General features: G+C 62.3%; 1 protein-coding gene across 1 annotated transcript in view; it reads right to left on the bottom strand.

Moving 5' to 3' along the window:
- The window catches only part of PKD1 (polycystin 1, transient receptor potential channel interacting), a 40,760-nt gene extending 18,966 nt beyond the window's left edge, over positions 1 to 21,794 (bottom strand). The window contains 19 exon segments of the mRNA XM_032327302.1: positions 191 to 227; positions 230 to 326; positions 485 to 531; positions 533 to 664; positions 859 to 906; positions 908 to 991; positions 1,809 to 1,934; positions 1,936 to 2,043; positions 2,046 to 2,564; positions 2,939 to 3,186; positions 3,704 to 3,830; positions 4,202 to 4,317; positions 4,682 to 4,902; positions 6,039 to 6,222; positions 6,349 to 7,020; positions 7,279 to 7,448; positions 7,706 to 7,777; positions 7,879 to 7,950; positions 21,337 to 21,794. Of these exon segments, the coding sequence (XP_032183193.1) occupies positions 191 to 227; positions 230 to 326; positions 485 to 531; positions 533 to 664; positions 859 to 906; positions 908 to 991; positions 1,809 to 1,934; positions 1,936 to 2,043; positions 2,046 to 2,564; positions 2,939 to 3,186; positions 3,704 to 3,830; positions 4,202 to 4,317; positions 4,682 to 4,902; positions 6,039 to 6,222; positions 6,349 to 7,020; positions 7,279 to 7,448; positions 7,706 to 7,777; positions 7,879 to 7,950; positions 21,337 to 21,551 (3,295 nt within the window). The 5' untranslated portion in view covers positions 21,552 to 21,794.
- Between the last annotated feature and the right edge of the window lie 5,522 nt (positions 21,795 to 27,316).

Genomic DNA, 27,316 nt, shown 5'->3' with positions numbered 1-27,316 from the left:
AAAAGGGTCTGCACAGGGGCCAAGATGAGGTCCTGTTTCTGGCCAGGAGACTTGAATCATGGGGCTCAGAAGCCCAGTCCACCCTGTACCCCAGACACCCCTCCTTCTCCCTACTATGGACACCCAGGCCGTCAGCCCAGACTAGGTAGAGGGGACTGTCCCCCAGCAGGGCCAGCGGCCCGGCCCTCACCTGGGACGGCATAGGTGTGCGTGGCGTTTGTGCTCCACCAGCCACCTGGGCCACCGTGGGGTCTGGGACCTGGACGGACTCATCGTATGGAGGCCTGAACTGGCCTATCACCTGGTCCCCGTCCCCGAAGGTCCACCTGCCACGGCAGCGGGCAAGCCATGAGCAGGCTGGGGTGGGCCACACATAGGCCCGGCTGCACCCCTGGCCACTCTGGGCAGGTAAGGAGGGGGAGCCCAGGCCCAGCACCCCCAGGAGCAGCCCACCCTACTCCCCGCCAGGCCAGGGCACACTCACAAGAAGGCCACCTCCACAGCCGAGTCCACCAGACACTTGGGGCGGCCCAAGGCCCAGCGTGGCATTGGGGGGGCGCACAGGCGGCACTGCCGACACCCAGAGGCCCCTCATCCGGTGCATGCGCCCCACAGTGACGTTGTAGCTCACGGTGACGTTGCTCACGTGGTTGGAGGCCGTCAGCTGCAGAGACAGGGGAGCACATGGGCTGCCGCAGGTGGCGGGGGTGCCGCTGGGCAGTAGACAGCACCCCCCCCACCCCCGCACTTCACCCGCAGCCAGCCGAGGGGTCCTCGGGAGCAAAGCAGAACAGAAGACAAAGGTGAGCACCTGCCCAGCCTGGCCCGCCCGTGCCCCCACCAGTGCCCCCTACCCACCGAGAGCTTGAAGACCGCGGCGCTCTGGTAGATGCCATTGAAGACCACTGTTGTGGAAGGTCAAGGACTGCTTGTCGTCGATGGTCCAGCGGAAGAACGACGTCCGAGCCAGCGTCCACCGTGGGCTGTACCGCTGCGGGAAGGGCACAGCGTCGGCCAGCCCCAGAGCTTCGGTGGCTAGCTCTGCCCTAACCCAGGTCCCCCCATCTGGACGTGCCTCCCAGTGGGGTTTTCCCAGGCGACTTCAAGACACCACAGGGGAGGGGGGAGGCTGGAGGGGCCGTGAGGCGTGGGGCCAAGCCTGGGCCCAGTCTCTCTGACCACTCTCCTGCTATCTGGACAGGGACCCAGTACCAGTGACGGCAAGAGCCCACCATCTCCGAATCCCCACACGGCCTGTCCCGGGCTCCTGCCCAGGCCCCCTGTGGCAGCAAATAACTATCAGGGGGCCCTGGAGGCTGACCCCAGGCCGCCGACGGAACAGGTGTGAGCGGGGAAGCGGCAGGAGGGGACCGCACAAGTGGCAGGGGTCAGAAATGGCCTTTCTCGTGGCCCCCGTGGGGTGGCTGCCTGCTGTGGGGGGACAGCCGGGACAGGGACGGCGGCCAGATGGCCCCAGTGCCTCCTGGTCAGGAAGTACTCCCCATAGCCTGGGGGGAGCACGGCAGAGGCCTCGAGGGCACACACAGGTTGGTGAGGTTAGAGGTGGGCATGGGTGCGCGGCAGGGGGTCGGGGAAGCGGACTGCAGCTGCGTCGGAACTGCCATCTCGGGGGACCGCCTCCACAGACTGCGGAAATTAGCGACGGTCTGAGGAGCCCCTCACAGAGCCCGCCCCAAAGCGGCCACCAAGCCCACCGCCCCAAGGCCAAGCTCCCTCCTCCCCAGGGAGGAGCAGCTCCCCTCACACAGCCCGGCCCGTGTTGAGGTGGGGGTGGGGGTGCTACTCACCACCAGGACGCCCTGCAGCACACGGGCTTCGGGGCTGGGAGTGGCGCGAAGGCCGCAGATGGGCTCCTCGGCCGTCACACGCAGGCTGAGGCTGGCCTCGCCAGCGCCATTTTCCACCACGACCTCGGACCGTGTGCTCGCCCTCACGGAGCCCGGGCAGCTCCAGCACTGCAAACAGGGTGCTATTGGCCTCGAGAGCACAGCCGGGCTGCAGGGCCGCCACTGTGGCCGGGCAGCGGCGGCCTCGAAGGGCGCGCTGACGTTGCCCCCGGGCCAGCGGGCTGTGGCAGTGGCGCTGGTGCAGCGTCTACCTGGAAGCACCAGGGTGGAGCTGTTGGTGGGCACGTAGAGGCGGCCGTCGTGGGGCATGGGGTAGGCCAGCCTTAGCCCCGCCACCGGGGACAGCACGTCGAAGCTGCAGGACAGGTTGTGCACGGACACGCTGTTGCCCACGGTGGCCCGCACCTCGTAGCGCCCAGGTTGCAGCCCTGGGTTGGGCTGCAGCCCCAGCAGGAGGGTGAGGCGCTCCGTGGTGGCCAGGAGCCGCAAGGCACAGACGGGGCCGGCTGGGGCCACCTCCAGCTGCGTAGGCAGGTGGGACAGCCAGGCCACAGCGGTGGTGGAGAAGTACGGGGCCTTGCTCCGGGGGCGCCCAGGGCGGGTGAGGCAGCGCAGAAAGGCTCCCGGTCCGGCATCATGCTGCAAGGCGATGAGGTCTCCGGGGAGCAGGGGGCTGTCCTGGCCATGGAAGGCGACCTGTTGGAGAGAAAGGCAGGCTCTGCTGGGTCCTACCCGGGGTGCTACCCGGGGCTAAAATCGGGGGCTCAAGCAGGTGGACAGGACCCACGGGGGCTCCCCAAGCACTCATGGCAGAGACAGATGGGACAGGCGCTGGGACAGGGACGTGCATAGGGCAGGGATGCAGGCATGGGAGGGCCCTTCCTGGACAGGGGCAGGGCCTTGGAGGGACAAAGCAGTCAGAACAAGGGGTAAGGCCCGAGCTGGCAGTTTCTCCTACTAGGGGTGCTGAGCAAGGACAAGGACAGAAGCAGGGCAGGCAGGGGAGTGGAAGAGTGTGCCATCTGTCTGGGTGGGCAGCAGAGGGGGAGCCCAGGCTGGTGGACACTTACCGAGTACTGGGAGGGAGGCCCCGCTGGCACAGAGAACAGGAACTCCCTCCAGAGTGCATAGGAGGCCCCGGGGAGTCCCGGCCCTGACGTGGACCCATTGGCACAGGCCCGGGGGCGGCAGGGGTCATCCAGTGGGAGGTGGAGACCAGCTCGGGGGCACCAGTGTCCTTCTGGGGCGCACACAGGGACAGACTCAGTCTGGCTCTCCGGGGACTTGCTCTCAGGCTCCCTGCTGCTTCCAGGGGCCGCTGCAAGGAGAAAGAGGGGTGTTGGGGCCCTGGCCTGCTGTTCAGCCAGGGACACCCCCATGATGACAGGAGGTTTTTTGGTTTTTTTTAAAGATTTTATTTATTTATTTGACAGAGACCACAAGCAGGCAGAGAGGCAGGCGGGGGTGGGGTGGGGAAGCAGGGTTCCCGCTGAGCAGAGAGCCTGACTCGGGGCTCGATCCCAGGAGTCTGGGATCATGACCTGAGCCGAAGGCAGAGGCTCAACCCACTGAGCCCCCCAGGCGCCCATTGACAGAAGGTCTTGCCAGGCAGCAACTCAGGCCCCAAAATCACCCCTCTACCCTTCCCGAACCTGGGCCAGAAAACGGACCCAGGCCAGCCCCACACAGGCTGTCCTGCGGGTCCTAAGCCTGAGTCCGTTTCTCTGTGGACACCACCCTGCCCACCTCAAGGCTAGACACCCGTCCAGTGGACAGGGGACCAGGGCCTGTGACGCGGGGACAGCCGCCCACCTGCCCCCCGGACAGAGCCCCACCTGCTTCTGCTGTGGGCCTTAGCACCTGCAGCCGCAGCTGGACCGGTCGGCGGAGCTCCTGGGTGCCCAGCTCGGCCGCTGTGAGGAAGGCCTCCCTGCTCAGGCCCAGGCTGGGGAACGCCATCATCTGGGGGGGGGGGGCGCTGCTCAGCTCCACAGACCCCAAGCCCAAGACCCCAGACCCCAGACCCCAATCCAGGCCGGCCCAGAGGGGAAGGAGCCACCACATGGGGCTTCACACTGAGGAAGACAGTCACTCAGGAGGAAAATTCAGCTCAAAACCATCGCTGAGCACCGGTACCGACCCCTTGTTCTGTGGAGAAAAGGCTCAGGAGCACTCGGGGCTCTCAGACACGGGGAGGGAGCACTGCTGCTCTCCGCATGGCGGCGGGTGTGGGGCACAGTCTCTACCGGGCACACGGGACGTCATTAAGGCCCAGAGAAAGCACCTTAAAGAGACACAGCAGCCTGTCCTCGTGGGTCCGGGGGTTGGCCTACCTCGACAAGCTCCTGGGGGGCTGAGAGGACCTCCTGTTGTGCCAGGGGGCTCAAGGGGCCCTGCAGGTCCCCACTGGGCGCTCCCACGAGGAAGGTCTCTGCGTCCCACACAGGCCCTGGGACAGCAAGTGTGCAGTGAGGTCTCCAGCCATGGAAGACAGAGTCAGGGGCCCAAGGCGGGGCCAGACCTGGGACCGAGCCCCTTGGCAGTGGCCTCTCAGCTGCCCCCCAGCTCAGTCTTGTTGGGAGCAGCTCCGCTCAGGACCACAGGTGCTCAGCCACACTAAACAGCTGAGCAATGAGCCTGAAGGATGTGACTGTCCTAGGGGGACAGGAGGAGTCCCCAGGGCGGCCAGGAGCCCCCGTGTGGTGGGGGGTCAGGGACAGCCGCGTGAAGGAATTCCCCAGGATGGCCAGGGAGGTGTCGGTCCTGGTTGAGGGCAGAGGGTGACCCGAAGCCCCCCAAGGGCCCCAGCGCACCTCCAGGCCGCAGCTCACAGACATAACTGTGGGGCGCGGAGCATAGGTCTGTGTTGCACTGCCCCGCCGGCCCCAGTCGCACGCAGCGCTCAGCAGTGGCCGGGTGTGGCTCCCCGGGCAGCCAGTTCTGGCAGCTCTCCAGGTTGAAGGCCTCGCCCTGCACGGCAGGGTCCGCCTCCTCCCCCTCCACAGCAGAGAAACCAATCCACACATCCAGGCTCCTGCAGGCAGGCAGAGGGGAGAGTGGGCGCCCAGGGTCTCCCGGAAGACAGGCACCCTTCCAGCTGTCCTCTCTCTGGGAGCCGGCTCCTCACGGCAGCCCCTCAGGCAGGCCTTGCCCCTCTCCCCATCTCTAGATGGGGAAACTGAGGCTCAGAGAGATGACCTGGCAAGCAAGGCCACAGCCGTGTCCACTCACACCCATGCCTGTGGAACCCAGGGCCCAGCGGAGTGCTCCCAGCAGGGGAGGCTTCAGTCCGGCTGAGAGCGGTGTCCTGTGTGAGCAGTCTCCGGGCAGGGAGGCCCACGGGGGCTGCGGTCGGATGAGTGGCCAACTCTTGGTTTCCGCTCAGGTCATGATCTCAGAGTTGAGATCAAGGTCTGTGTTGGGCTCTGAGCTCAGCAGGCGTCTGCTTCTCCCTCTCCCCCTGCCCCTTCTCCACCCCCACCCTATCAAATGGGTAAAAAATATATTAGAAAAAAAAAATGGCAGCTCTAAGTGTAGCATTTGGGGAGCAAAACCCCTGCATCTCTGCCCCCCCCACAGGCTGCTCCCCCAGCTCTGCCGAGGTACGAAGACCCTTCTGGAAGGAGGGCTGACAGACACGTGGAGAACTCAGGGAGAGGAGTGAGGTGCCAGGGTCAGAGCCAGGCACTGGGGCCCAGCTATCACCAGGGACCTTGACCATTCTGGGCCTCGATTTCCCTTTCTGGACACCAAGAACAACCAGGGTATGAGACACAGTCTGGTCGGCCCTTTCCAGAGCCTTGGGGAGAAATGGGCACGACCTGCCAGGGGCAGGGGTGGGCCGGCTACAAGGAAGCACCGTTCCTCAAGGTCTGGGGGGCCGAGGGCAGTCTCCATGGTCACAACAGAACCGGCCCTACTCCTGCCAGGAGGGCTCAGTGAGGACAGCAGGGGTGGTGGGCCCGCAGGACCTGGATGCACCCCCCATGCCCACATCTTTGTCCCAAGAGCTGATGGCAATGGCGTCCGCCAAGCAAGACAGGGTCCTCGGCCGCCATCAGGTCTGCCAGCTGGACTCGGGCCTCTGGCCACCCCCACCTCTCCTCCAGCCCCACCCCAGCATTGTGGGGACCCCCACCTGACAGCCTCTCCGGGGTGGGGGGTGGGTACCTGGTGACCTGGGAGACCAGGAAGCGCTGGACGGCAGGACTGTCCACCATGGCCAGGGCAGCCCCGGCCCAGGCCCGGCACTGTTCCTGTGCCTGCAACCAGGCGGCCTTCTCAGCCACCAGGCGGTAGCAGTGCCCGTTGTCTGGGAAGATCACGGTGTCTGGGGGGCAGAGCGGATGCACCACTGGGGGGGGTCAGCGGGCAGAGAAGGGGCGTCAGCATGTGCCCAACCAGCACCGCCCCCCCCCGCTCCAGCCCCCAGGGGTGAGTGAGGGGAGGGACGGCCCAGGCCCAGGGCGAGGGCACCCACCCCGGGCCGGCTCCTCGTCCACAGCCACAATGCTGTATGCGGCCTGGAGGTCTGAGCCGCCACGGTTCCGGACGCCGAGCTTGAGGGTCTCATTGCTGCGCACCGAGACCAGACATGAGAGCTCCAAGGCTGCGGGAGCTGCCTCCACCCGCACCTCGGCCTCCAGCTGGGCCGAGCCGGCCCCCAGGGCCAGCACCACCATCACATGGTAGCGTCCCGGCAGCATGTAGCGGTGAGTGGCGGCCGCACCGGCAACGTCCACCCGGGGGGAGCCGTCGCCAAAGTCCCAGCGTGTGGAGCGGATGGGCAGGGAGGCGGTGACGCGGAAGGCTGCTGGCTGCCCAGAAGACAGGGGTCCCCGAGGCCCCAGCAGGGCAGCTCCTGGGGAGGCAGGGAAGGTGTCCTGCAGGATGGTGGGGCCCCGGCAGGCAGGGGCGAGGGTTGACGGCGTGCTGGAGCAGAAGGGCAGGCAGGCCGCGGAGGCATTGGGGGGCCGGGCCGCCCCGCACAGGCACCAGCCCTGGTCTGAGAGGGCCCCGAGGCTCTGGCCGGCGGCAAAACAGAAGGCACTGCAGGCCTCAGGTGTGAGCGGGCCCTCGTGGGCAGCCGAGAAGGCCGCCAACACCACAGCACCCGAGCTGTTGTCAGGAAGGCAGGCGACGTAGTCCTCACCTGGATGGAGCACACGGGCTGGTCCCTGGCACGCCTGCTCCCTGTGTCCCACGTGCCCTCATCTACAGCACTCCTCACCTCCTGCCTACACCGTCCCCTGGGTCCACAGGACCCTGCTGACCCCCAAATGGGTCTGTCTCCGCTGCTATGTTTATTGCCCGCCTCCCCCACCCCCTGCCGCAGCTGCTGGCCCTTGAGCACCTACCAGGATCTGCCCAGCAGGAAAGGCCCCAGCCGGCCCACTCCAGCCATACTCACCACAGCCGCCGTCTGACAGGGGGACGCCGAGGAGGGGCTGGCCAGCGACGGGGCTGGGCCCGGCACACGTGGCCGCCTCGGGCCGAAGCACGCGAACCCGCTGCTCCTCCACCCAGCGGGGCAGCCAGGCCAGACCACAGTCACACTCCAGGGGGTTTCCGCTCAGGTTTCTGCGGGGCGGGGGGCCAGGCCGGGCGCTCAGCAGAGGGTAGGGCAGGGGCCCGGAGGAGGGGTCACTGCTGGCCTCAACCCAGGAAGCAGGAGCTTGGGGTGCCCTCCCCAGTGCAGCACCCCGCCGCCCCATGGCCCCAGATGAGCTCCAGCAGGCAAGCAAGAGGCCCCCAGTGCCTGCTCTCCGACGGGAATGGGCATGGAGGCCAGGTCGGGAGGGCAGGGAGGGCAACTACTGACGCCAAAAACAACTTACATCTCAGTTAAATTAAATAAATTAGCAAACACTCCTTCTTCTAAAGTGGAAATCTTGTTGTTACTTATGTCCCTGGAAGAAAAGGGAGGATTCAGCAAGGTTGGAAAGAAGCCCCCATAAATGCAACGGTAACAGGTAACCGCCGTCCACCCACTCCGCAGGGGGACACTCACAGCTCTGTCAGTGTGGACAGGTTTGCCAGGAGCCCGACGTCCAGTGCCCGGAGCAGGTTGTGGGAGACATCTCTGGGGAACAAAGTGGTCACCGTCAGTGCCAGAGCCCCAGACAGGGCAAAAAGGAGACCCAGGCCCACCCCCAGAGGCTTCCCACTCCCTCCAACTTCCTACTTGCGGCCAGGACAGAGGATCCCAATGACTGGACTACGAGAGGGCTGGGAGCCCGCAGGACCCCATCCACGCCCCGCCCCATGCCCCTTCTCTGCCCAGCACTAGGCCCCCCAGCAGTTCCAGTCCCCCACCCCCGGGCCTGGCAGCACCGTGCCACGTGGGGTCTGGAACACAGCAGGGCAGCCTAAGGGTCTCCAGGGCCAGGGGCCTCGCTGTTGCTAGCATGGGGGAGGGGGTCTCAGAATGCCCCCAAGACACAGTGGGGCACAAGGACCAGGTAAGCAGGGAGGGGGCCCTGGGGGACCACCTCCTCTCAGAGCTACGGTGACAGGCCACAGCAAACACCGAGGTTGACAGGACCCCAGGACAAACACCGGCGCAGTCTACAAGGCAACACACGGGTTCAACAAGAAGCATGACCGGGCAGGAATTGCAGAGGCCGGCTGAACTGTGAGGCAGGCACCGGGTCCAACTGTGCCAAGTTGGGCCGGACCTTCCAGAGACAGCCTGGGCACGTCAGCACGAGGACATGGCGGGCCGGGGGCGGGGCCGGCCCTCTGCAAGCCCCGGGAGGTTCAACACCAGCTGGGTCCGGGGAGTGGGACAAAGCCCAAAGCCACAGGTGACAGTCCTGTAGAGCCTCCCTGACTGAGAGAACACAGGAGGGCACCACCCACGGGTCACAGCATCAAGTACCGGCAGAGGCGAAGCAGCAAGGCAAGCGGGGCCAAGTACAGAAAAGATGCAGCCCCCGCGCGGAGTGTCGTCAGTGAAGCCGGACTGCAGACCAGGCAGCGCTGGCCGCGTCCACGTGGGGTCCGCTCTACACAGGCACGGCTCCCAGACGGTGTGGAGCCCAGCTGGCCAGGAAAACTAGCCCAGGACGCATCGTTAACCCAAGACACACAGAGGTCACGGATGTGAGGAGACGCACCCCTGACAGCAGCGGCCCCAAAGCACTTTCACCCCCAAACTGTGAATGGTTCAGAACCACGACCCTTGGAGCTGGCGACACCACCCCCCAGGAAGGTCAAAGCCCTTCCAAAAACATGCTCTGCGGCTAACTGCGCCACTGTCCCTCCCAGCCTGGAGGTGGAGGCCAGGGTCGCGCCTACCCATCCCCTCTCCTGACTTGGTGGACGCCTCCGGTCACCTGCTTCACTGCACCCTCCTCACCTCTCCCCTCCCGGGGCCCCCATGTCTGAGCAGCCCCGTCGGGGCCTCCAAACTGATGAGGCCTGGGACTCACCCGCAGAGCCTCTGCCCTCGCAGGTGTCACCGCTCACCCTCAAATGTCCCCAGAATGCCTCTCCCGGGCCCTACCCGGGCCCCCAGTGACCATCCAGTCGTGCAGAGGTGGAGGTCTGCTGATGCCTCCTCCTGGCCCAACCGCTTCCTGCTCCTGCCAGCCCAGCTCCTCCTACACTCAGATCCCACCCTACCCCAACCACAGCCTGGTCCAGACACCTGTCCCTGGGCACCTGGCTTCCGCAGCCCTTCCTATCAAGGCTCCTGAGGCAGCCTGGGGGTGTCCAGCTCCCAATAGCCACCCTCGGGGATATCCCTGCTCCCAATACAGCAGGACCTTAGAGCTGGCTGGTGTGGAAACGAGGTCCTGCTGGGAGAGCCGAGGTGCACACAGGCCCCTGAGGACGTGGGGAGGAAGGTGTCCCAGTGCTTTGCTGGCTGGGATGCCCGGAGCAACACCCCCGGCCCGGCTCCTGATGCTGTGGACCACATCTGGAACCAGGCTCTGGAAATGACCCCCAGGCCACATGGGGTCACGTGGAGACCATAGAAGGCTGGGGGCTACAAACTGGGCTGCTGCCGGGCCACTCCGCCACCCTGGTCTGGGTCCTGTGACCCAAGTGGGGAGCCAGGCCCAGTGGGGCTCCCATTCCCCTGGATGGTGAGGTGGGCAGGGCTGGAACTCCCGTGGGGACCAGGTGGGGCTAAGGCCTAGGGTTTCCACCTGGAGCAGCCCCCCCAGTGCCAGGACCAGGATGCCACAGACGCTCCTCCCCTCACCTGTGGGGAGACACAGGGTGCACAGGGGCAGCGCCTGGAGCCCATTCAGCCGCCAGCAGGGGCAGCCCCCTCAGCACACAGACCAAGAGAAATCCAGTCACAAAACCAGCCCCTCCCCTGAAATGTTCAACCAAGATCTGAAGAAAGTGCTGGAAAGGGGCGCACCGTGACAGCTCCAGGCTTGAGAGCAGGCAGGTCCCCTGAGTTTTCTACACTCGCAGTACCCTTGAATAGGAGAAGTGGGGTGTGCAGAAATGGACGGACAGGCTGCCCTGGGGGCCTGGAGGGGGGGCCTCAGAGGGGAACGGGAGGCAGGGAGGCTGGCAAGGGGCACCGGGAGCCCCATCGAAGAGGAGGCTGGGGCAGCGAGGCCTCCTCAAGAAGAAGCACTGCCGCTGACGCAGGCTCGGACCAGAGCCCTGCCCTGTCCCAGCTCGGTGCCCCGACGAGGCGCTGGTCTCACTGAGCTCGGGTTTCCCATCTGGGGGAGGGCGGGCACGGAGAGACAGCGTGCATGTGTGTGGCTATGTGCCCAGGTCTGTCTCCACCCAGAACTGGGGCTCCAGGAACACCAGGGCTGGAGAGGCCTTTGGGGGCCAGGGGACACGGGGACAAGACCCGCTGGCAAGGTCAAGTGTGCCCCCCACAGTGGAGCCTAGATTGCCCTGTCCCTCCTCACATGTGGTGGGGGAGGGGTGCTTTCTGGTTGGCGGGCCAGGCCTTCCTCTGGGGTACACGGCCTGCCCCGCACTGCTCAGGCTCCCCCCAGCTGGCCCGCACCCACTCCTGGGGTGGGGTAGGGGGTGGGCCAGGCCAGGAGACCAGTGAGAGGCAGCCGGACTCCCACCCACGGTCAACCACGATGCTCTAGCGTGGAGTGGCCGTAGCAGAAGGAACCTCCCCGTGTCTGTGCCTCTGAGGAAAGCAGCAGCCTGCAGCGCACAGGAAGCCACAGGGAGAGTGTCCAAGAGATGGGGCCGGGGGGTGGCAGGACAGGAGGGTGAGCATGGGCGAGACCCACCAGGGGCTCCCGGGGCAGCTTCCCAGCCTGGGCCTCAGGCAGAAGAGGAAAAAAAAAAAGGAAAATCCCTGAAGTGTTCTCCACATCCCATTCTCTGGAAAACCCATCATGAGTGGCAGCTCTGGGGACTGCTGGTGGCGCCTGAGAACCTGGGGCGGCGGGGGTGGGGGCAGGCCAAGTTCAGCGTCCAGGCCACGCAGCCAGCACCCACCCTGGCCCGTTGGGACACGGCTGACCCTGGCCTCACTGGCCTGTGGCTCCAAGCCACCCTCGGCCAAGTCCTCCACCCAGCTCTGTCTGGCCCAGCAGCCCCATCGAGACTCCCCTCCCCCGCACACCAAAGGCCCCACCATCAGTCACACACAGTCCAGGGCACTAGCCACTGCTCCAGGTCCCAGCTGAGCCCCTTCCCCCCAGCACTCACCTGGGCCCAGAAAACATCAGCAGGCTCCCCTAGGATCCTGCTCAGCTACAGTTCGTGCCCTAAGGACACACTAGGCCCTAAGCCCCAGCCCCAGGGTGTGGGAGCAGCTGTGTGGGGCAGGCCGCGTGGCTAATGGTGCACACTGGGAGAGAGGGGAAGGGCAGAGGGGACACTAAGGGGGAGCTGTGGGGGTCACCGGGATGGGGACATGGAAAGAAACCACTGGTAGGGTCCTCACTCTGTCCCACAGCCACTTGTCCACATTAGTTCTTGCCATCAGCATGCTGGTGGAAGGCCAAGGAGGCCTTGGGCCAGCCCTGCCCCCACACCAGGGTTCCCCAGGTCCCACAATGGCAGGGGAGACACAGCAGGCCCAGGGAGACCCCGAAGGAAGAAAGCAACACCGGGAGAAGGGCCAGCAGCCTGGCTGGACAGCACCCCTGAGAGGTCTTGGGCCAAGCAGGGCCCACCCTCTGGGCCAGCTAGATACTCCCCAGCCCCTCCAAGGCCCACTCAAGCCAACTCCACAGATCCTAAGGCCAAGACTGGAGGGGTCAGACCAGCTTAGGGAGGAGGTGGGTGACCTGGGGACCCACATACTACCAGGTGACAGGCATACACCCATGAAAGCATAAGACACGTGTCACCTCCCATGTGTCACCTCCCCAGGCACCAGGGATCAGATTGAGAGGCTGGCCTTCCCTCTCCTCCCCCACAGGGACCCAGCAGTCCACTGGGGAGCCCCGGCTGTCCCCCAGGCTCTCCCTGCCTCCCAGACCAGACACTGTCATGAGGGGGGACACCAGCCTCCCCCGGGGTACAGGCGCCCAAGAGCATGCCCCTGGCCATCTGGGGCTGCTCTTTCCTGCTGCAAGCAGGAGCTCGGGTGAGGGTCCTCGCTCGTACCACAAGCTGGAGGTGCTCAGCAGAAGGTGCTCAAGGGCCCCCGTGGTGAGCAACAGCAGCTCCCCTAGCCCTGTCCGCACACGGCTCAGCACCTGCATCCCACCCATGCTCACATCAGGGCCCGCGTGGGAGGAGGGGAGAAGGGCGCCCAGGAGACAGGAAAGGGTCAGGGTACATGAAGGTAGAAGCCAAGGAGGGGGTGGTCACAAGCAGGTCTGGAGTGTTCCTGAGCCTGGGGTGACTGCTAGAGCAGTCTGCCCTTCTGGAGCTGAGGCACTGGAGGTCCCAGGGAAGCTGGGACCCTGCCCTGCAGCCCTGAGCAGCCTCAGTTTCCTCCGGTGCCAAGGAGAGGAGTGGCCCGTGTGCCCGTTCCCCAGTCCAGATGCTGGGCGGGGTCTGGGGGCCAGCCGGAGCCCCCAAGGAAACATCTGCACATTCCAGACGCATGTGGTCAGCGGCGGGGGCGAGTGCCAGGCCCCAGCCCGTCACCCCCACCCCTGCGCTGGCCCGCCGCACTGGAAACAGGGCTTGGGGGGAACGGGCTCCGGAGGGGCCGCAGCCGAGGTTATGTAACCCACTCCTCCCAAGCCAGCAGCTGCCTCCTCCCTCCTCTGGGAGGACAGGACAGCCGCGCTGGCGGGACAGAAGGTACCCGCTCCCCATCCAAGGCCCAGGGCTCCATTCTCCTCCCTCCATCACCAGGAATGGCAGCCCTGGCCGCCCGTCCTCTCCCTGAGGCGCTGCTAGGTTCTCCTGAGCCCAGCAGGGAGGACCCCCAACACATCCTCTCAGGAGCCAGGCCTGGCCCAAAGGGGAGTGGCTATAGTGCGGTGCCTGCCCTGCCCCCCACCCCTGGGACCCAGGGCTGGCGACGCTGCGTCTGGGTAGGGGGGAGACTGGGGGCGTGGAGGGGGCCAGGCTGCCGGGAGCACCGAGCCAGTTTGAGCGTAATAACCTCATTCTGTTTTCGTTCTGTCTATTTATGGTGAGCAAGGCTGGCTTCCAGGGCCGGAAATGATGATGTGTAAATTAATGAATTCGAGTTTAGGAAGGAGCGGATTTGCAGACAAACACGAGGACAGGGCCAGCTGGGGAGGGGGCAGAGGCAGGCTCTCCAGGGAGGGGCCCGCCAGCCCAGGGCGGCATCGAGGGTCTGTCTCAGCCTCCAAAGTGAGGGGGAGAGGCCCAGCCTGGGAAGATCCCAACCTCACAGCGTTTTACGGGGGCCCCCGTCACCGGAGTTCTGCCCTCCCACTACTGAAGTCTCAGCAGGACGGGCCTACACAGCCAGTGTGCTGCTGCTTCCCACCTAGGAAGCCCCTGTGGCCACAGGCCAGGACAGGGAGGGGAGCTCAGACCTGTAGGGAGGGCCCGAGGGGTGGGGAGTCCTCCACACTTGGACAGACCAATGTGCCCTAAGGCAGCCACCTTCAGACCCTTAACAAGACAGGGTGCGGCCCCCCCAGGAGAGGGTCTGGGGATTTGAGGCCCCCTTCAGGGTAAGGGGAGGCAAAGGAACAGACAGAAGGGTGCCCAGCCTCCCTCCGGATCCAGCACCCGTGCTCAGGAGCTGCGCTCAGACCTGTCACAATCAGCCAGGCAAGGAGTGACCAGCCCATTCCACAGGTGGAAATGCTGAGGCTCGGGGAGGCAGCCCTGCTCATCCCACCATGTGTCCCCAGAATCGGGAGACTGAAGGAGAAAGGCTGTGCTCTTCCCCATCCTGGCTGGGGAGCTGGCACATGGCCTCAGGCTTTCCAGCCCAGCGTGGCTAGCCATCCCATCGCCCCCTCAGCTGCTGAGCATGGCCAATGACATGAAACCAGCCTGACCCAGGGCTCCAGAGCGGTTTGCAAGCCCCGGATCCTAAGGCCAACAGTGCTGTCAGCCTTGCCCTGAGCACTGGCCTCATTCTCTGCTTCCACCAGAAGCAAAGGAAGCCCTTCCCAGGGTGGCCCCAGAGCATCCTTCAGGGCACAGGGGGCTGCTAAAGTCAGGGACACCACACCTGGCCAGGCCTGGGCCCACAGGCACCTCGGGGAAAGAACGAGCCCTGCCCACCTTGGCCGTAAACGCAGCCCCTTCCCTGGCACGGGCGGCTGGGCACCACTGGGCCCCTTGGCAGAGACGGCTGCCAAACCACAAAGAACGAGGTGTTCCGGGAAAAAAGGACGTGAGCTGCATTTTCCAGCTGCGTTCTGTTCAGCAGCAAGACTGCAAGCACGCTCTGGCCAGCGCCCCCGAGGCCCGCGGCCCACCCCATGGACACAGCCCCGCCTTGGCCAGCCCGAAAGGCACAGGCACCCAGCTCCCAGGGCCAGACGGCCGCTGCCACCCCAGATGGCAGTAGGACAAACGGGATGTTTTCATTCCAGAGTGTTCCACGGGCTGGGCCTGTCTGGGTTCCTGCTGCTGGCGCTGGCCGCTGCAGAGTGTCCGGAAAGGAAAATGTGCATCTCCATCCAAAATGGCTTCCTCACTTGAAACCAAGCCTCAGCCCGGGTCTTGCTCAAGAACCAGGGTCTCCCAAGAGCTGTGGGGGAACACAGGTGGCAGCAGAAGCACTCCCCCATCCCATGGGCAGCATGTGGGGGTGGGAGCCACATCCTCCAGGGCCACCCAGTCAGCTGTCAGAAGACGATGGCCAGTGACAAGTCGCCCAGGGTCAAGGGCAGAACAACCAAGAGAGGAGGAGGAGGCCCCTATGGGAAATGCCCTGGTCTCAGGCCCCGAGAGAGGGAAACTGAGTCTCACCGACACGACAAGTGAGCTCACCAGGGTGTGCTGGGCATGTGACAGCAGAGGCCAGCAGCAGGGCCAAGGTGAGGGGCACCAAGCAGTGCTCGTGGCCATGGATTTCAGACCCGCGCCATCCCCCCAGCTCCCAGCACAAGGTGAGCGCGGGAAGCGATGCACTCTAGTCACACATCAAAACTTCACTGTGTCCCAAATGTACACCTGAACATGTCAGGTGCATAAAACTGAGACCCAAACACCAGAGGAGTGTGCCAGGGTCCCGACTCCCAGCAATGGCACGGCCATGTGCTGAAGACGCCTCTGAGGTCAGAGCAGAGCGGGCAGCAAGGCTCGTGGACCTCGGGCCTCCCTGGGCTCCCCCGTCCCCCTATCCGGCATGTGGTCTGAGTGACGCAATGACTGGCACACGTGTTCAGGGGTACTCTCCATGCACCCGTCAGCATGGCAGGTGGCAAGGACCCATCTCCTGGTGGCCAGTGCTTGGGGACAAGGTAATGGGCTCTGAGGGTATGGACAGAAGGGAGCCGAGGGGCCACTCTGGCACGGGTTACAGCTACTGTGGCCCCAGCACTAAGCCCCTCGGGCATGCCCACAACCCCAGAAGGGCCTCCACTTGCGATGCCCACCTGGCGAGTGAGGGGACCGAAGCTCAGGAAGGCTGAGTGACACGGCCAAGGGCATGCAGGAAATGGAGGAGATGGGATATGAGCCAGGTCTGATCCAGGGGCAGAATCCCAACTCCGGGGTCCCCATGCCTCCCTCCCAGAACCAGACAGAAAGTCCGTGGGAATGGCCGTAGCACAGAGAGCAGAGGGACACTGAGGAGTAGCTGTGGGGAAGGGTTGAGCCAGCAGCCAAGGCCAGAGCCCAGAGCCCAGCCAGTCCCACGCGGTCCCACCGGGGAGCCCCCCACCACCAGCACCGGGGGCCAGGCCCGTGTGCAGCCCCGGGGCTGTGCCCCAGAGCATGCTCATGCAGTCGTGTCTCTGCCACAACCCCCAGCCGTGTGACCCCAGGAAGTGACAGCCTCAGGGAGCATCAGTTTCCTGGTCTATAAAATGCGACAAAGAGTGCTTCCAAGCCCACAGCACCGTGCAAGATACCGTGACAGAAAGGACAGAATAGGCTTTGCAAGGAGCCCAGCGCATGGCAAGCGCGGACAGAGGGGATGACCCAGTGGCGGGGCGCAGGGTGCACACCCATGGCCATTTCCAGAGATCTGGTCTTCCATTCGGAGCCGCCTCACATGGTACAAAGCTCCCAACTGTGAAGTGGACAACCCGCCGGTTTCTGGTGAGTTCTCGAGGTCGTGTGACGAGCGCCGTCTCCTTCACCACAGTCTCACTCCCAAACCGACACCCCAACCCCGCCCCCACCAGATACACCAGTCTGCTTTTGGCTTCCACGGACTGGCCTGTTCCAGACGTTTCCTACCAAGGAAATCATTCCACACGTGGCCTCTTGGGTCCAGCTGCATTCACTGAGCACGTCTTCAGGGCCTGCAGGGGTTGGGGCAGGTGTCGGGGCTCCTGTGGGCGGCTAAGTAGCGCTCCAGCGAGTGGGAGACCACGTTCTGTTGCTGGACCCCTGCGCTGTCCCCACGTTCCAGCTCCAGGGAACCCTACGCGGTGAGCGTGTGTGTACAGACTTCCGTGTGGACCCAGGTTTCCCTTCTCTCGGGTACACACAGAGGAACCAGCAGACAGGTCCCAGCATGCCGCCCTGTGCCGCGGCCACCAGCAGCGGGTGGGGGGCCGACGTGTCCACACCCTCCAGATGCCGGCTGCCATCCGCCTTCAGAGACGGCTGTCCACACAGGCGTGTGGGGCACGGTGCCACGGCCCCCTGCATCTCCCCGGAAGCCACGTGTGCGGCGACCACTCAGGCTGGTGGGGCAGGTGACCCTCTCTGGAGGTATGTCCGCTCGGGCCTTTCACCCACCTGCTAAGTGGACCCTTTATCTCACTGGCATGAAGAATCCACAAGAAGCCCCGCTGCTGCTGTGGTCTTCAGGTCTTCAACAAGCCTTCTGGCTGCGAGTCCCTTGCCAGGTGAGAGTCTTGCAGGTGCTATCGACCGGGCAGCGGCGTGGTGGGTGGGCACGCTCCCCTCGAGGACAGGTCCTCTGACTCCCAGGTGCCGCCCAGCTCCCGACTGGAACCAGCTGCTCCATGCTGCTCCCTTCAAGAACCAAGCGCTGCAGATGCAGCCCGAGCCTCCCCATCACCTCCCGGCCCCGGCAGGAAGCCCTCCTACAGCACGTCCTGGCCACAGCTCTCGCCAATGGGCATCCGTGTCCCCTCGGGAAACTGCCAGTACACATGCGTTTACATCCTCAATTCCAAGCACCAGCCGGCCATGCTGTGCACCTCAGGGAACGCGAGAGTGAGAGCTGCCGGGTATGCAGGACACTCGGACCCTCCCGACACCCATCCCCACCCAGCAGCCAGTGTTCTGTGCCCCTTCTGTCTGGGACCCTTCAGGGATATCCCCAGCCATCTAGATAAGGGCCGCACCCCCATGTCTCCAGCACATGCAGCCCCAGACCCTCCTCCGGGCTGTCCCTTGTCTGGGTGCTCTCTCTCAGACCTTTCAATGTCACCTACACTGGTGGCCCCCAGGGAGCCCTCCAAAGCAGCCCCTCCCCATCACCAGCGTCACGGTGATATCTGAGCCTCAGAGACACCCCACACAGGGCCCGGCACACAGCAGCCAGGCTCTCTGCCTGGTGTGGGTTTGGGGAAGGGACCCTCTGTGGTCTGGCCCATCCTCAAGGCAGCAACACATGTGGCACATGCAGCCTAACATGTCACGCACACACCAGGCCCATGTGCTCCCCCCAAGGCCCACCTCGCACCCATGTGCCATGCAGACGCGAGAGGCCTAGCCTCCTCCAGTCTCCCAAACTCTCCTGCCATTCAGGGGCCCAGGCGAGGAAGGGCAAGGCTCCAAGTACACCCCCAGCTGACAAGAGACCCCAAGGCCCTGAGATTTCCATCAATGAACCATGTCCCTACTAAGGCCCTAAGCCTCGTCCTAGACCAGTGGCTTAAGTCAGCAGCACGAGCCCCGAGAAGTGGCTGGAAACCACACCTGAAACTGACAGACAACACTGGGAGCAGCACCGTCCCCTCTGAACAGCCCCTGGCGACGAACATCCTGAGCCATGGGCCTGTCCACGCAGCAGCCGCCGGCCACAAGCGCCTCCAGAGGACTGGAAATGTGGCTTCCCACAACACACCACCCTGCAGCGACTGTCCCGCTACAGGAAACAGAGGGCAGTGGACACACTGGTTGACACCACGGGGCAAGTCCAAACACAGATGCTCTTGGCGCCACTGTCACCGGTCGCGTGAGGAGAGAAAGAGATGAGGGAAGGTAGATACATCATTGGAGGACAAAAGACGCCGACCAGCTACACTGTGCAGCCCTTGTTTGGGTCCGGATTCAAACTACTAGAAGAACCGCAGACAACCAGAAACCTAAACACGCCGGCGCAGGTGGGATCAGGGAATCCCTCACCATCTCGGGGTGACCACGGGGTGGCCAGATACCCCGAGACACCCAGCTCCTGGGTATACGCCACAGGACAGGACAGCCGGCCGCTGGCTCAAAGAAGGTAGGAGGTGGAGGCATGGAGGGGCAGGACGGAGGGCGAAGGGTCACAAGGTTCAGCACACAATTTTGTCTACCTCTGGGCCTACTCAAATTCATCACAAGAAAGATTTAAATCTGGGACAACAGCAACACTTTGCCGAGTAATGTCATCTCTCTCAGGCCACCTCCAGCAGCACCGCTAACCCAGCCCACCCTGCCTGCTGAGGCCTAAACGCCCCTGTGGGCCAGCCGTGGGCCTTATATGCAGGTCCGGCCCGTGACAGAGGTATCAGGCCTGAGCCCAGAAGAGGCGGTCGCCGGTACCACCCAGAAGGCAGGGCTGTGGGGCACACCCTCACCTGGAAGGCTGCCTGACATCTATGCACTCAGCCCCTCTGCTTTAGAGAGGACTCCCCTATCTCCCTCTCCCCAAGGACGGGGCTTGTTGGATTGACAGGCAGAATGGCTGGGGACTGGGGGAACCAGGAGAGAGCCCAGTTTCTCTTCGGTTCCTGGTCCCCAGCCTCCAGAAATCTCCCACAGGTAGCTCTGGAGTATAAAGAACACCGTAGGGTCTCCCCTGTTCTTCATCCCCCCGTGTCTCAGGGTTCCACTGCAAGCTCAGAGGGGCCAGCAACCCTGGGAATCCTGCCAGCTCAGGCCGGGCCAGGCAGGCCGCCAGCTCCCAGGACCTCCAAAACCCAGGAGCAGATCCTACAGGGACACATGCAAGGCTCTAGTCTTGGGCTCCATCACTGTGCCCAAGAGGCTCCAGAGCCCACACCCTGCTGCAGGCCCCCAACTGAGCCCCCGCATTGTTTACTTCCTACACAGCTCCTGGAGGCCAGCTCAGCACCATGTCCTGGGGAAGCAGAGCATAACAAGAAGGAGCCAGGCCTGACCTCAGCAGCTTCCAGCCCCCCGGAAACAGAGGCATCTTTACCCACAGGATCCAGAAACGAGGACCGGATCCAGTTATCCTGGTGAACGCAATAAGCCCATCTCCACAGAGACAGCCGGGATGGCAAATGCTCAAGGGGTCAGGCAACAAAGCAGCAGGCCCACCGTGACCCTCCCTCAGGACCCCCAGCTAGTCCTGGAGGACCTGCTCTTCCCCCACCCCAATCCCACGCACCAAAACCCCAAAGACCGCCAGAACCCACAGGAGAAATATCCACCCCTACTCCACCCACCTACTCCCCAGCATCCTAATTCATCTGAACGCTGACCATCGGTCCCCAAATTAAAGGCAGCCGTGCGCTGGAGGCACCCAGGGAATATCACAGAACCAAATTCCAGGACCCATCCCCAGATTTCACAAGCCTGAGGATGCTAAATGCCCCCCTGTGGATTCCAGCATGTGGCCAAAGACAGCTGGGAGTCCTGGCTTCTGAAAGTGCCCAAGAAACCCCAACAGGACCATAGGAATGCCGACCGGCAGACCTGAACCTGTAGCTAGCCCAGGGACAACTGTCTGCAAATGCTGGTCCCATGCACCCTGTCATTCCAACTCCGGGTCCTGAGCACCTCAGTCAAACCCAGCTCTGCCATGTGCTGGCCACAGCTTGTTACCTGGGCAAGTCCCAGCACCTGAGTCTGTGTTCTCGTGTGTAAAAAGCCATCTTCGCCGTACCTCTGCCTCTGAGGGCATCCATCACAGCCAGAGCCTGGCACACGGCTAACAAACTGACAAGTTCTCCATGGAGGCTACACCATCACTTCCAAAACGGAAACTGGACAACAGCCCGCCAGCGTTCTGAACTACTTCTGCAACTTCACATGCCCACTGTCCGGGGACCACATCAGAGCCCTTGACGGGTCCCTCCCGTCCTGCCCCACTCCCGCACAACTCCCTTGCCCTGGCCACACGGTTCCCGCCTGAGGTCCTCCCACCACCTTCCCACTCCTCCTCAAGCATGGGGCCAAGCCTCAGACATCCTTCACATCTCTGTCCAGACCCCTCTTCCGGGAGGCCTTCCCCGCCATCCCAGACGGAGCTCTCCTCCTCCCGGCTTCCCGGCTTCCCGCTGCAGGGCTCCCAGGTGCAGAGCATCCCCCAGGCCAGGCTGCATCCTGTTAGTCCGTAATTGGCGTCTAAGTGTCCGCCGGTTCCCTTCGAACACCTTCCACCCTGCCCCCGCGCGCTGTCTCAGGTCCCCCATCAACTTGCGACTGCGGAGCCCCACCCGGTGGGACGTTTCTGCGTTTGCAGACGCCGGGATTCTTCGGCCTCGCCCCGGCTCAGGCCAGGGGGGCTGAGGGCCGCCCGCGGTCCCGGGTTTTCCTTATTTAGTCGGGCCGACCTCACTGCGCTGGAGCCTCGCCCTGGGAGAGGCCTGGCCCGCACTCCGTTTCCCCTTCAGAGGCCGGGGACGCGCCCACGCCCTGCGAGGCCCGCCAGGCCGGCGGCCTGCCCGGCCGGGCCTCTCCCCGGAGCCGAGGGTGCAAGCGCGCCGAGGCCGCCACACGCCCGGGGCGCCCCCGAGACCCGGCGCCCGCCCGGCGCCATGGCAACAGCCCGGCTCGCGGCGCGGGGCGGCGAGGTACTCACAGCGCGGTGGCGTCGGCGGGGATGCGCAGCGCGGGTCCAAGCGTCCGCAGTCCGCGGCCGGAGCAGTTGACGCGGCAGGCGGAGCCGGGCGCCGGGCCGCAGAGGCAGGGGGGCGCGCACGGCCCGCAGCCGCGCCCGGTGTCCCCCGCCAGCGCCCCAAGCCACAGGCCCAGGCCCAGGGCGAGCGCCAGGCGGGCGGGCGCGGCGGGCAGCATCGTCAGGGCAGCGCGCGCATGGCCCCGGCCCGGCCCCGAGCCCCCCTCCCCGAGCCCCCGAGCCCGCCCGGCGCCGGTGGCCGCGGCTCAGGCGGGGCCCGCGGACGGCATGGCGGGGCGCGGGGCGGGATTCGGCGGCAGCCGCGGCCTGTCTGCCTGCGCGACGTCCGCTCGGCGTTCGGGCCCGGCCGCGCTCTGCGTCCACGGCCGGCCGGTCGCGCGCTCGCGCTCTAGTGCGGGCCCGCCGCCGCCGCTCCTCCTCCTCCCGGCGCCGCGCGGGGCGGGCGGGGCGGGGCGTCTGCTGGCCCCGCCCCTCGCTCTGCAGGTCGGCCGCGGGGGGTGGGGTGCCACCGGGCCCCGCCCCGTCCTGGCTCCGGGAGTGGGCGGGGCGCCGCGCGGCCTCCCGCTCTTCTCCTGCCGAGCGGCGGCGGAGTCTCTGCGCCGCTCCCCACCCGCGCCCTCGGGAGTCTGGTCCCCGCCGCGTCCGCGCGTCTCCGCCCTGCGCAGTCGCGAGCGTCGCGGCTGTGCAAACACGGTCAGGGATAAGCCCGCGGCGGGCGACCTCGGAGCATCTCCGTCCGGTCGCGGCTCCTCAAGCGCCCCGCACGTGGTAGGCGCTCGGGGCAAACGCGCCGCGTCCTCTCGTGGCGCCGGCGAGCTGTGGGGGCCAGTGCCCGCCGTCCCGGAGGAGATGCCCCGGCGGGCCTCAGCCAGAGGGGCCCAGTGCAGCATCCCCACCGCCGCCCACCCGCCGGCCAAGCGAAGGAGGTTGCCTCTGCCGCCTGCGTCCCTCCAAATCTATAAACGAAGCCCTCTGGGGGCTCTTGGGGCTGGGGGCGCGGGGGCAGTCACTGCTAGTGGTTTCCTTCTGGGACCGTGAGGACGTTCTGGAATTAGGTAGTGGTGCTGGGTGCACAGGCTTGTAAATACACTTAAAATCACCGAATTGGGGCGCCTGGGTGGCTCAGTGGGTTAAGCCTCTCTCTTCAGCTCGGATCACGATCTCAGGGTCCTGGGATCGAGCCCCGCATCGGGCTCTTTACTCAGCGGGGAGCCTGCTTCCCTTCCTTTCTCTCTGCCTGCCTCTCTGCCCACTGGTTCTCTCTCTGTCAAATAAGTAAATAAAATATATTTTTTTAAATCACCGAATTGTGCTCTTTTTAAGAGGGGATGTTATGCTCTGTGACTTTTAATGAAAAAGTCATAAAGTTGTTCCTCCGTTGGGCCGCTGATAGATGTCTGACCTAAGTTGGCCAAATGGTCACAGGGGTAAGTCCGCTGATTCCCACAAGGACCAGGCCCCTATGCCACAGTCCTGAGCCCCGGACTGAGGCTGCATCCCAAAGCTTCACTTCCTTTATGTGTCCCGTCTCTCCATTTGAACTAACTGGTACACCTCAACTAAAAGCACAAGTGATGGGTCCATGTCCTGTTGTCTGTCACTGGGAGAGCCCAAGCAGGTCACCGTGGGACACCCTGCAGCTCTGCTCTTCACTTGGGCGTGAAGTGGCACCCACATCCCTCCCCGTCCTCATCTGTGTAATGGAGAAAGCAGGCCAATGTCTAAGGGCTGGGGGAGGATCCCATCCAGCCCAGAGCCAGCTCTCAGGAAAGATCCAAGGAGGAACAGGTGGAGGTCCTGTGCGGGCAAAGGCCAAGGATCAACAGGGACTCGGTCGCCTGCCATTTCCTGGCAGTCAAAGGGCCCAGGAACAAACAGAGCATCTCCCGGTGGCCCCGGGGTGGTGGGGTGTGAAGTCCAGCTCTGGCCGCTGTGGTCCTTTCTCAGGGCTCAACTCCCACAGCGCCCTTTGTCTCCAACTCTGGGCCTCTTGGACCAATTCCCTACTGAGGAGGGAGAGGGACTTAAGTTAGACACGAGGGGGAATGGGGAGGGACTGTAGAGCCCAAGCCCCTTGGGCTTCAGGAAAGTTTTTGTGCAGACTCACAGAGTACTCGGGAACCCAGTTTGGAAGCACTGGTATGAGGTCTAAAGCAAGGTGGGGTTGATGGGATGAGGCCGGAGGAGACCTGGGACTGGGGAGAGAAGGAGGCTCAGATGGTGCCCTGGCTGGGGGTTGGGTGCTGGGATGGGTGCAGGGGCTATCAGCTAGGTGGAGATGCCCTCAGGGAGGAAGGACATGGAGGGAAATGGGAGGGTGTTTTTCTGGAAACGGGGCACCATAGGCCGCTTGAGAAGGCGCCCAGAGTGCACCTGGAGGCGAGGTGTGCAGCAGGGAGGGGGTGCACAGACCTGGGGCAGGTGAGAAACTCCAGAGGCAGGGAACCCCATCCTAGAAGAGGAGAAGAAAGAGGGCTTGGAGGGAGTCTGAGCGAGAGTGCCTCAGAGAAGGAGGAGGATGAGGCACAGGGAAGTTACAAGGGAGAACCCAACAGGGGCTCAGGCCGCAGGAACAGAGCCAGGGGCTGGGGACCATGCAGCCACACATTCCCCTCCTCGGTCCTCCCTCACGGCACAGGTTCATATGTACCCCCACGTGGGGCTTCTAGAACTCTCTACAGCCTCCCACCTCCTAGCCTTTCCCCATGTTGTTCCCTTTGCCTGGAACACTTTTCCATCCCACCTCCGAGATTCCTCATGCTTGCAGACTCAACTTGAGTTGCCTCCTCCTCCAGGAAGCTTCCCCAGTCCCTAGTCCATGTGCTGATTTGCATCACACATTCAGGGGACACATTTATGGGCTACCAACTGCAGGTAGAGTATTTGTCCCCAGGTAGGTCGGGGCTCCTACTACTCAGGGTCATCCTGTTCCTCGATCCTGCTGTGTCACCTGCGCAGAGCTGAAGGCGCGGTGTTCACCCATGACCTTTACTGAGGGCACCTGGAGTGGAGGGTTAGCTAGGAAGCCAGAGGCCAGCAGGTTGGTGGCAAGGGAGTATAGATGTGGCATGTGGCCCATTGTTTCTAGAAGCTTCTATGTGAGAGGAAAGAGGAGTGGCAAAGGTTTTTTTCTTAACGTAGTAGAGGCTTGACTGGGTTTCCAGTCTGAGGGAAGAGCGTCCGCAGACAGGGAAAGGTAGATGACACGGGGAGAGCACAGGGAGTGGATCAGCCTTTTGAGAGACCAGAGGCGTAAACTCACTTCTTCACTTCTCCATCATTCATTCACTGCCTTATTCCCCTGAGTCTTCCCAGATCTAGGAGCCCTAGTCGTATTCCTTACTGAATGAGGTAACCAGAGTGTCTGCTGGCTCAGTGGGTGGCGCGTGGGACTCTTGATCTCAGGGTCATGAGTTCAAGCCCCATGTCGGCTGTAGAGCTGACATAAAAGAAAAAAAATAAGGTTACTAAGCCACAGGCCTTAGTAAGTGGCCAAGTGGACCTCGCCGCGTACACAGGAAGCAAGCAGTATTTCTGGGATTCTGTTTCAAACCCAAGCTTTTAATTTCAGTCAAGTGACAAAGTCAACGGAAGACAGACCCGTAAGAAACAGAGCTGCAAAATGACAAAAACAGACTAATCAAGTCTAAATGATGGTGTGAAGAGGGTTTTGGAGCCCATGCAATTGCTTCTAAAAGATTTCTGAAAGAGAAAGCACGTGTTTAAGCAAAAAATTAATTACCTGGAAATGAAATTCTAGACTGTTTCAACAAACAGAGAAAATAAAAGGTGCCAGAGATCTTGTCTGATTCAGGGAGGAGGACATTGGAAGATTCTTTAATTATTGATAAAACAGGTTTTAAAGTGAGCTTTCTAAAGGTTTTTTTAATTTTTTAATTTGTTTAAGTAATCTCTGCACCCAGTGTGCGGCTTGAACTCACAACCCCAAGATCAAGAGCTGTATGTTCTTCCAGCTGAGCCAGCCAGGCGCCCCTTAAGGTTCTTAATTAGCAATTAATGAGGGGCACCTAGGTGGCTCAATTGGTTAAGTGTCTGGCTCTTGATCCTGGCTCAGGTCATGATCGCAGGGTGGTGAGACTGAGCCCTGGATCAGGCGCCTGGCTGGCCACCGAACCTGTTTAAGATTCTCTCCCTCTCTCTCTCTGCCCCACCTCGCTTCTTTTCCTCTCTCCTTCTTTAAAACAAAAACAAGGGGTGCCTGGGTGGCTCAGTGGGTTGAGCCGCTGCCTTCGGCTCAGGTCATGATCTCAGGGTCCTGGGATCGAGTCCCGCATCGGGCTCTCTGCTCAGCAGGGAGCCTGCTTCCTCCTCTCTCTCTCTCTGCCTGCCTCTCTGCCTACTTGTGATCTCTCTCTGTCAAATAAATAAATAAAATCTAAAAAAAACCCAAAAACATAACTGTTAATGCTAACTATTAGCATGAAAGGAAAAACTTGGAGGCGGGTACACAAGCAAACCTGATAGGCCCAGTAAAGGATTACAAAAGAAAACAACGGATCAATGTATTAAACAGAACAGGCAAAATAAGACTGAGAACATGGGTGAGCATAATAACTGTAAATTCGTCAAATTCTCCTGCTAAACAACAAGGATTCTCATAATGAAAAGACATACTAAATCCAGGTAAATGCTGTTTTCAGGGACAAAACAAAGACAAATAACAAATAAAAGAATGGGAAAATAAAGACCTATAGAAGGTAGGTTGGAAGCTTAATACCAGAAAAATAGAACTAAAGAAAAAGATTTTGGGGGCTCCTGGGTGGCTCAGTGGGTTAAAGCCTCTGCCTTCCGCTCAGGTCATGATCCCAGGGTCCTGGGATCAAGCCCCACATAGGGCTCTCTGCTCGGCAGGGAGCCTGCTTCCTTCTCTCTCTCTCTCTCTCTCTGCCTGCCTCTCTGCCTACTTGTGATCTCTGTCAAATAAATAAATAAATAAATAAATAAAATCTTTAAAAAATGATTTTTTAAAAAAGGGGGGGTGGAGTCCTTTATTTTTACACTATTTAAAGGTACAATTGTGTAGAATATGTAATAACGTGTTGCATTCTCAAAAACAGAACATCAGCACAACTGTTAGAAATACTCAAAATTGGGCACCTGGGTGGCTCAGTGGGTTAAGGTTCTGCCTTCGGCTCAGGTCATGAGCCCAGGGTCCTCAGATTGAGCCCCACATTGGGCTCCCTGGTTAATGGGGAGCCTGCTTTTTCCTCTCTCTCTGCCTGCCACTCCCCCTGCTTGTGCTCTCTCCCTCTGTCAAATAAATAAATAAATCTTAGAAAACATATATACAAAATTATTGTGGGAGACTTTGTTACACCTTTTTTGAACTTTTCAAAGCAAGGAGAGGATTGTTTTTCTTTTTTATATTTATTTTTTTAGACTTTATTTATTTATTTGACAGATGGAGATCACAAGTAGGCAGAGAGGCAGGCAGAGAGAGAGGGAGGAAGCAGGCTTCCCACTGAGCAGAGAGCCCAGTGACCTGAGCCGAAGGCAGAGGCTTTAACCCACTGAGCCATCCAGGCACTCCCCGTGTTTTTCAAGTCAGTAAAGGTAAAGAGAGTTTGAACAGCACTGTGTTCTAAGTTGTGTAACAATATTTTGGCAAGATTAGAGGAAATGATTAGGCAAACAAGTGGCCTTCAGCCCCACTCTTCCCCAGAGGCACTGTGGGTCCTTTTACCTGCTCATCCCACCATGTCTTAAGTCCAGCAGAGGCTCCGCCAAGCCCACCCTAACACTGGGATGCCCCCTGAGGAAAGGCCTGAACAGATGTCTTTGTGCAAAGGATCTTGGGCCAAGGCAAGACATCCTGACAATCCAGGCAATTGCAAGGTGAATGCAGGAAGAACAGATTCCTTCATTATCTTAGTTGCAGTGATGGCTTCATGGGTGTATGCAT

This window comes from Mustela erminea, chromosome 20 (genome assembly GCF_009829155.1).
Source record: "Mustela erminea isolate mMusErm1 chromosome 20, mMusErm1.Pri, whole genome shotgun sequence".
In the NCBI taxonomy this organism is placed as follows: domain Eukaryota; kingdom Metazoa; phylum Chordata; class Mammalia; order Carnivora; family Mustelidae; genus Mustela; species Mustela erminea.
The sequence above is the reverse complement of the archived record's forward strand: the minus strand, read 5'-3'. Positions and strand labels throughout refer to the sequence as shown.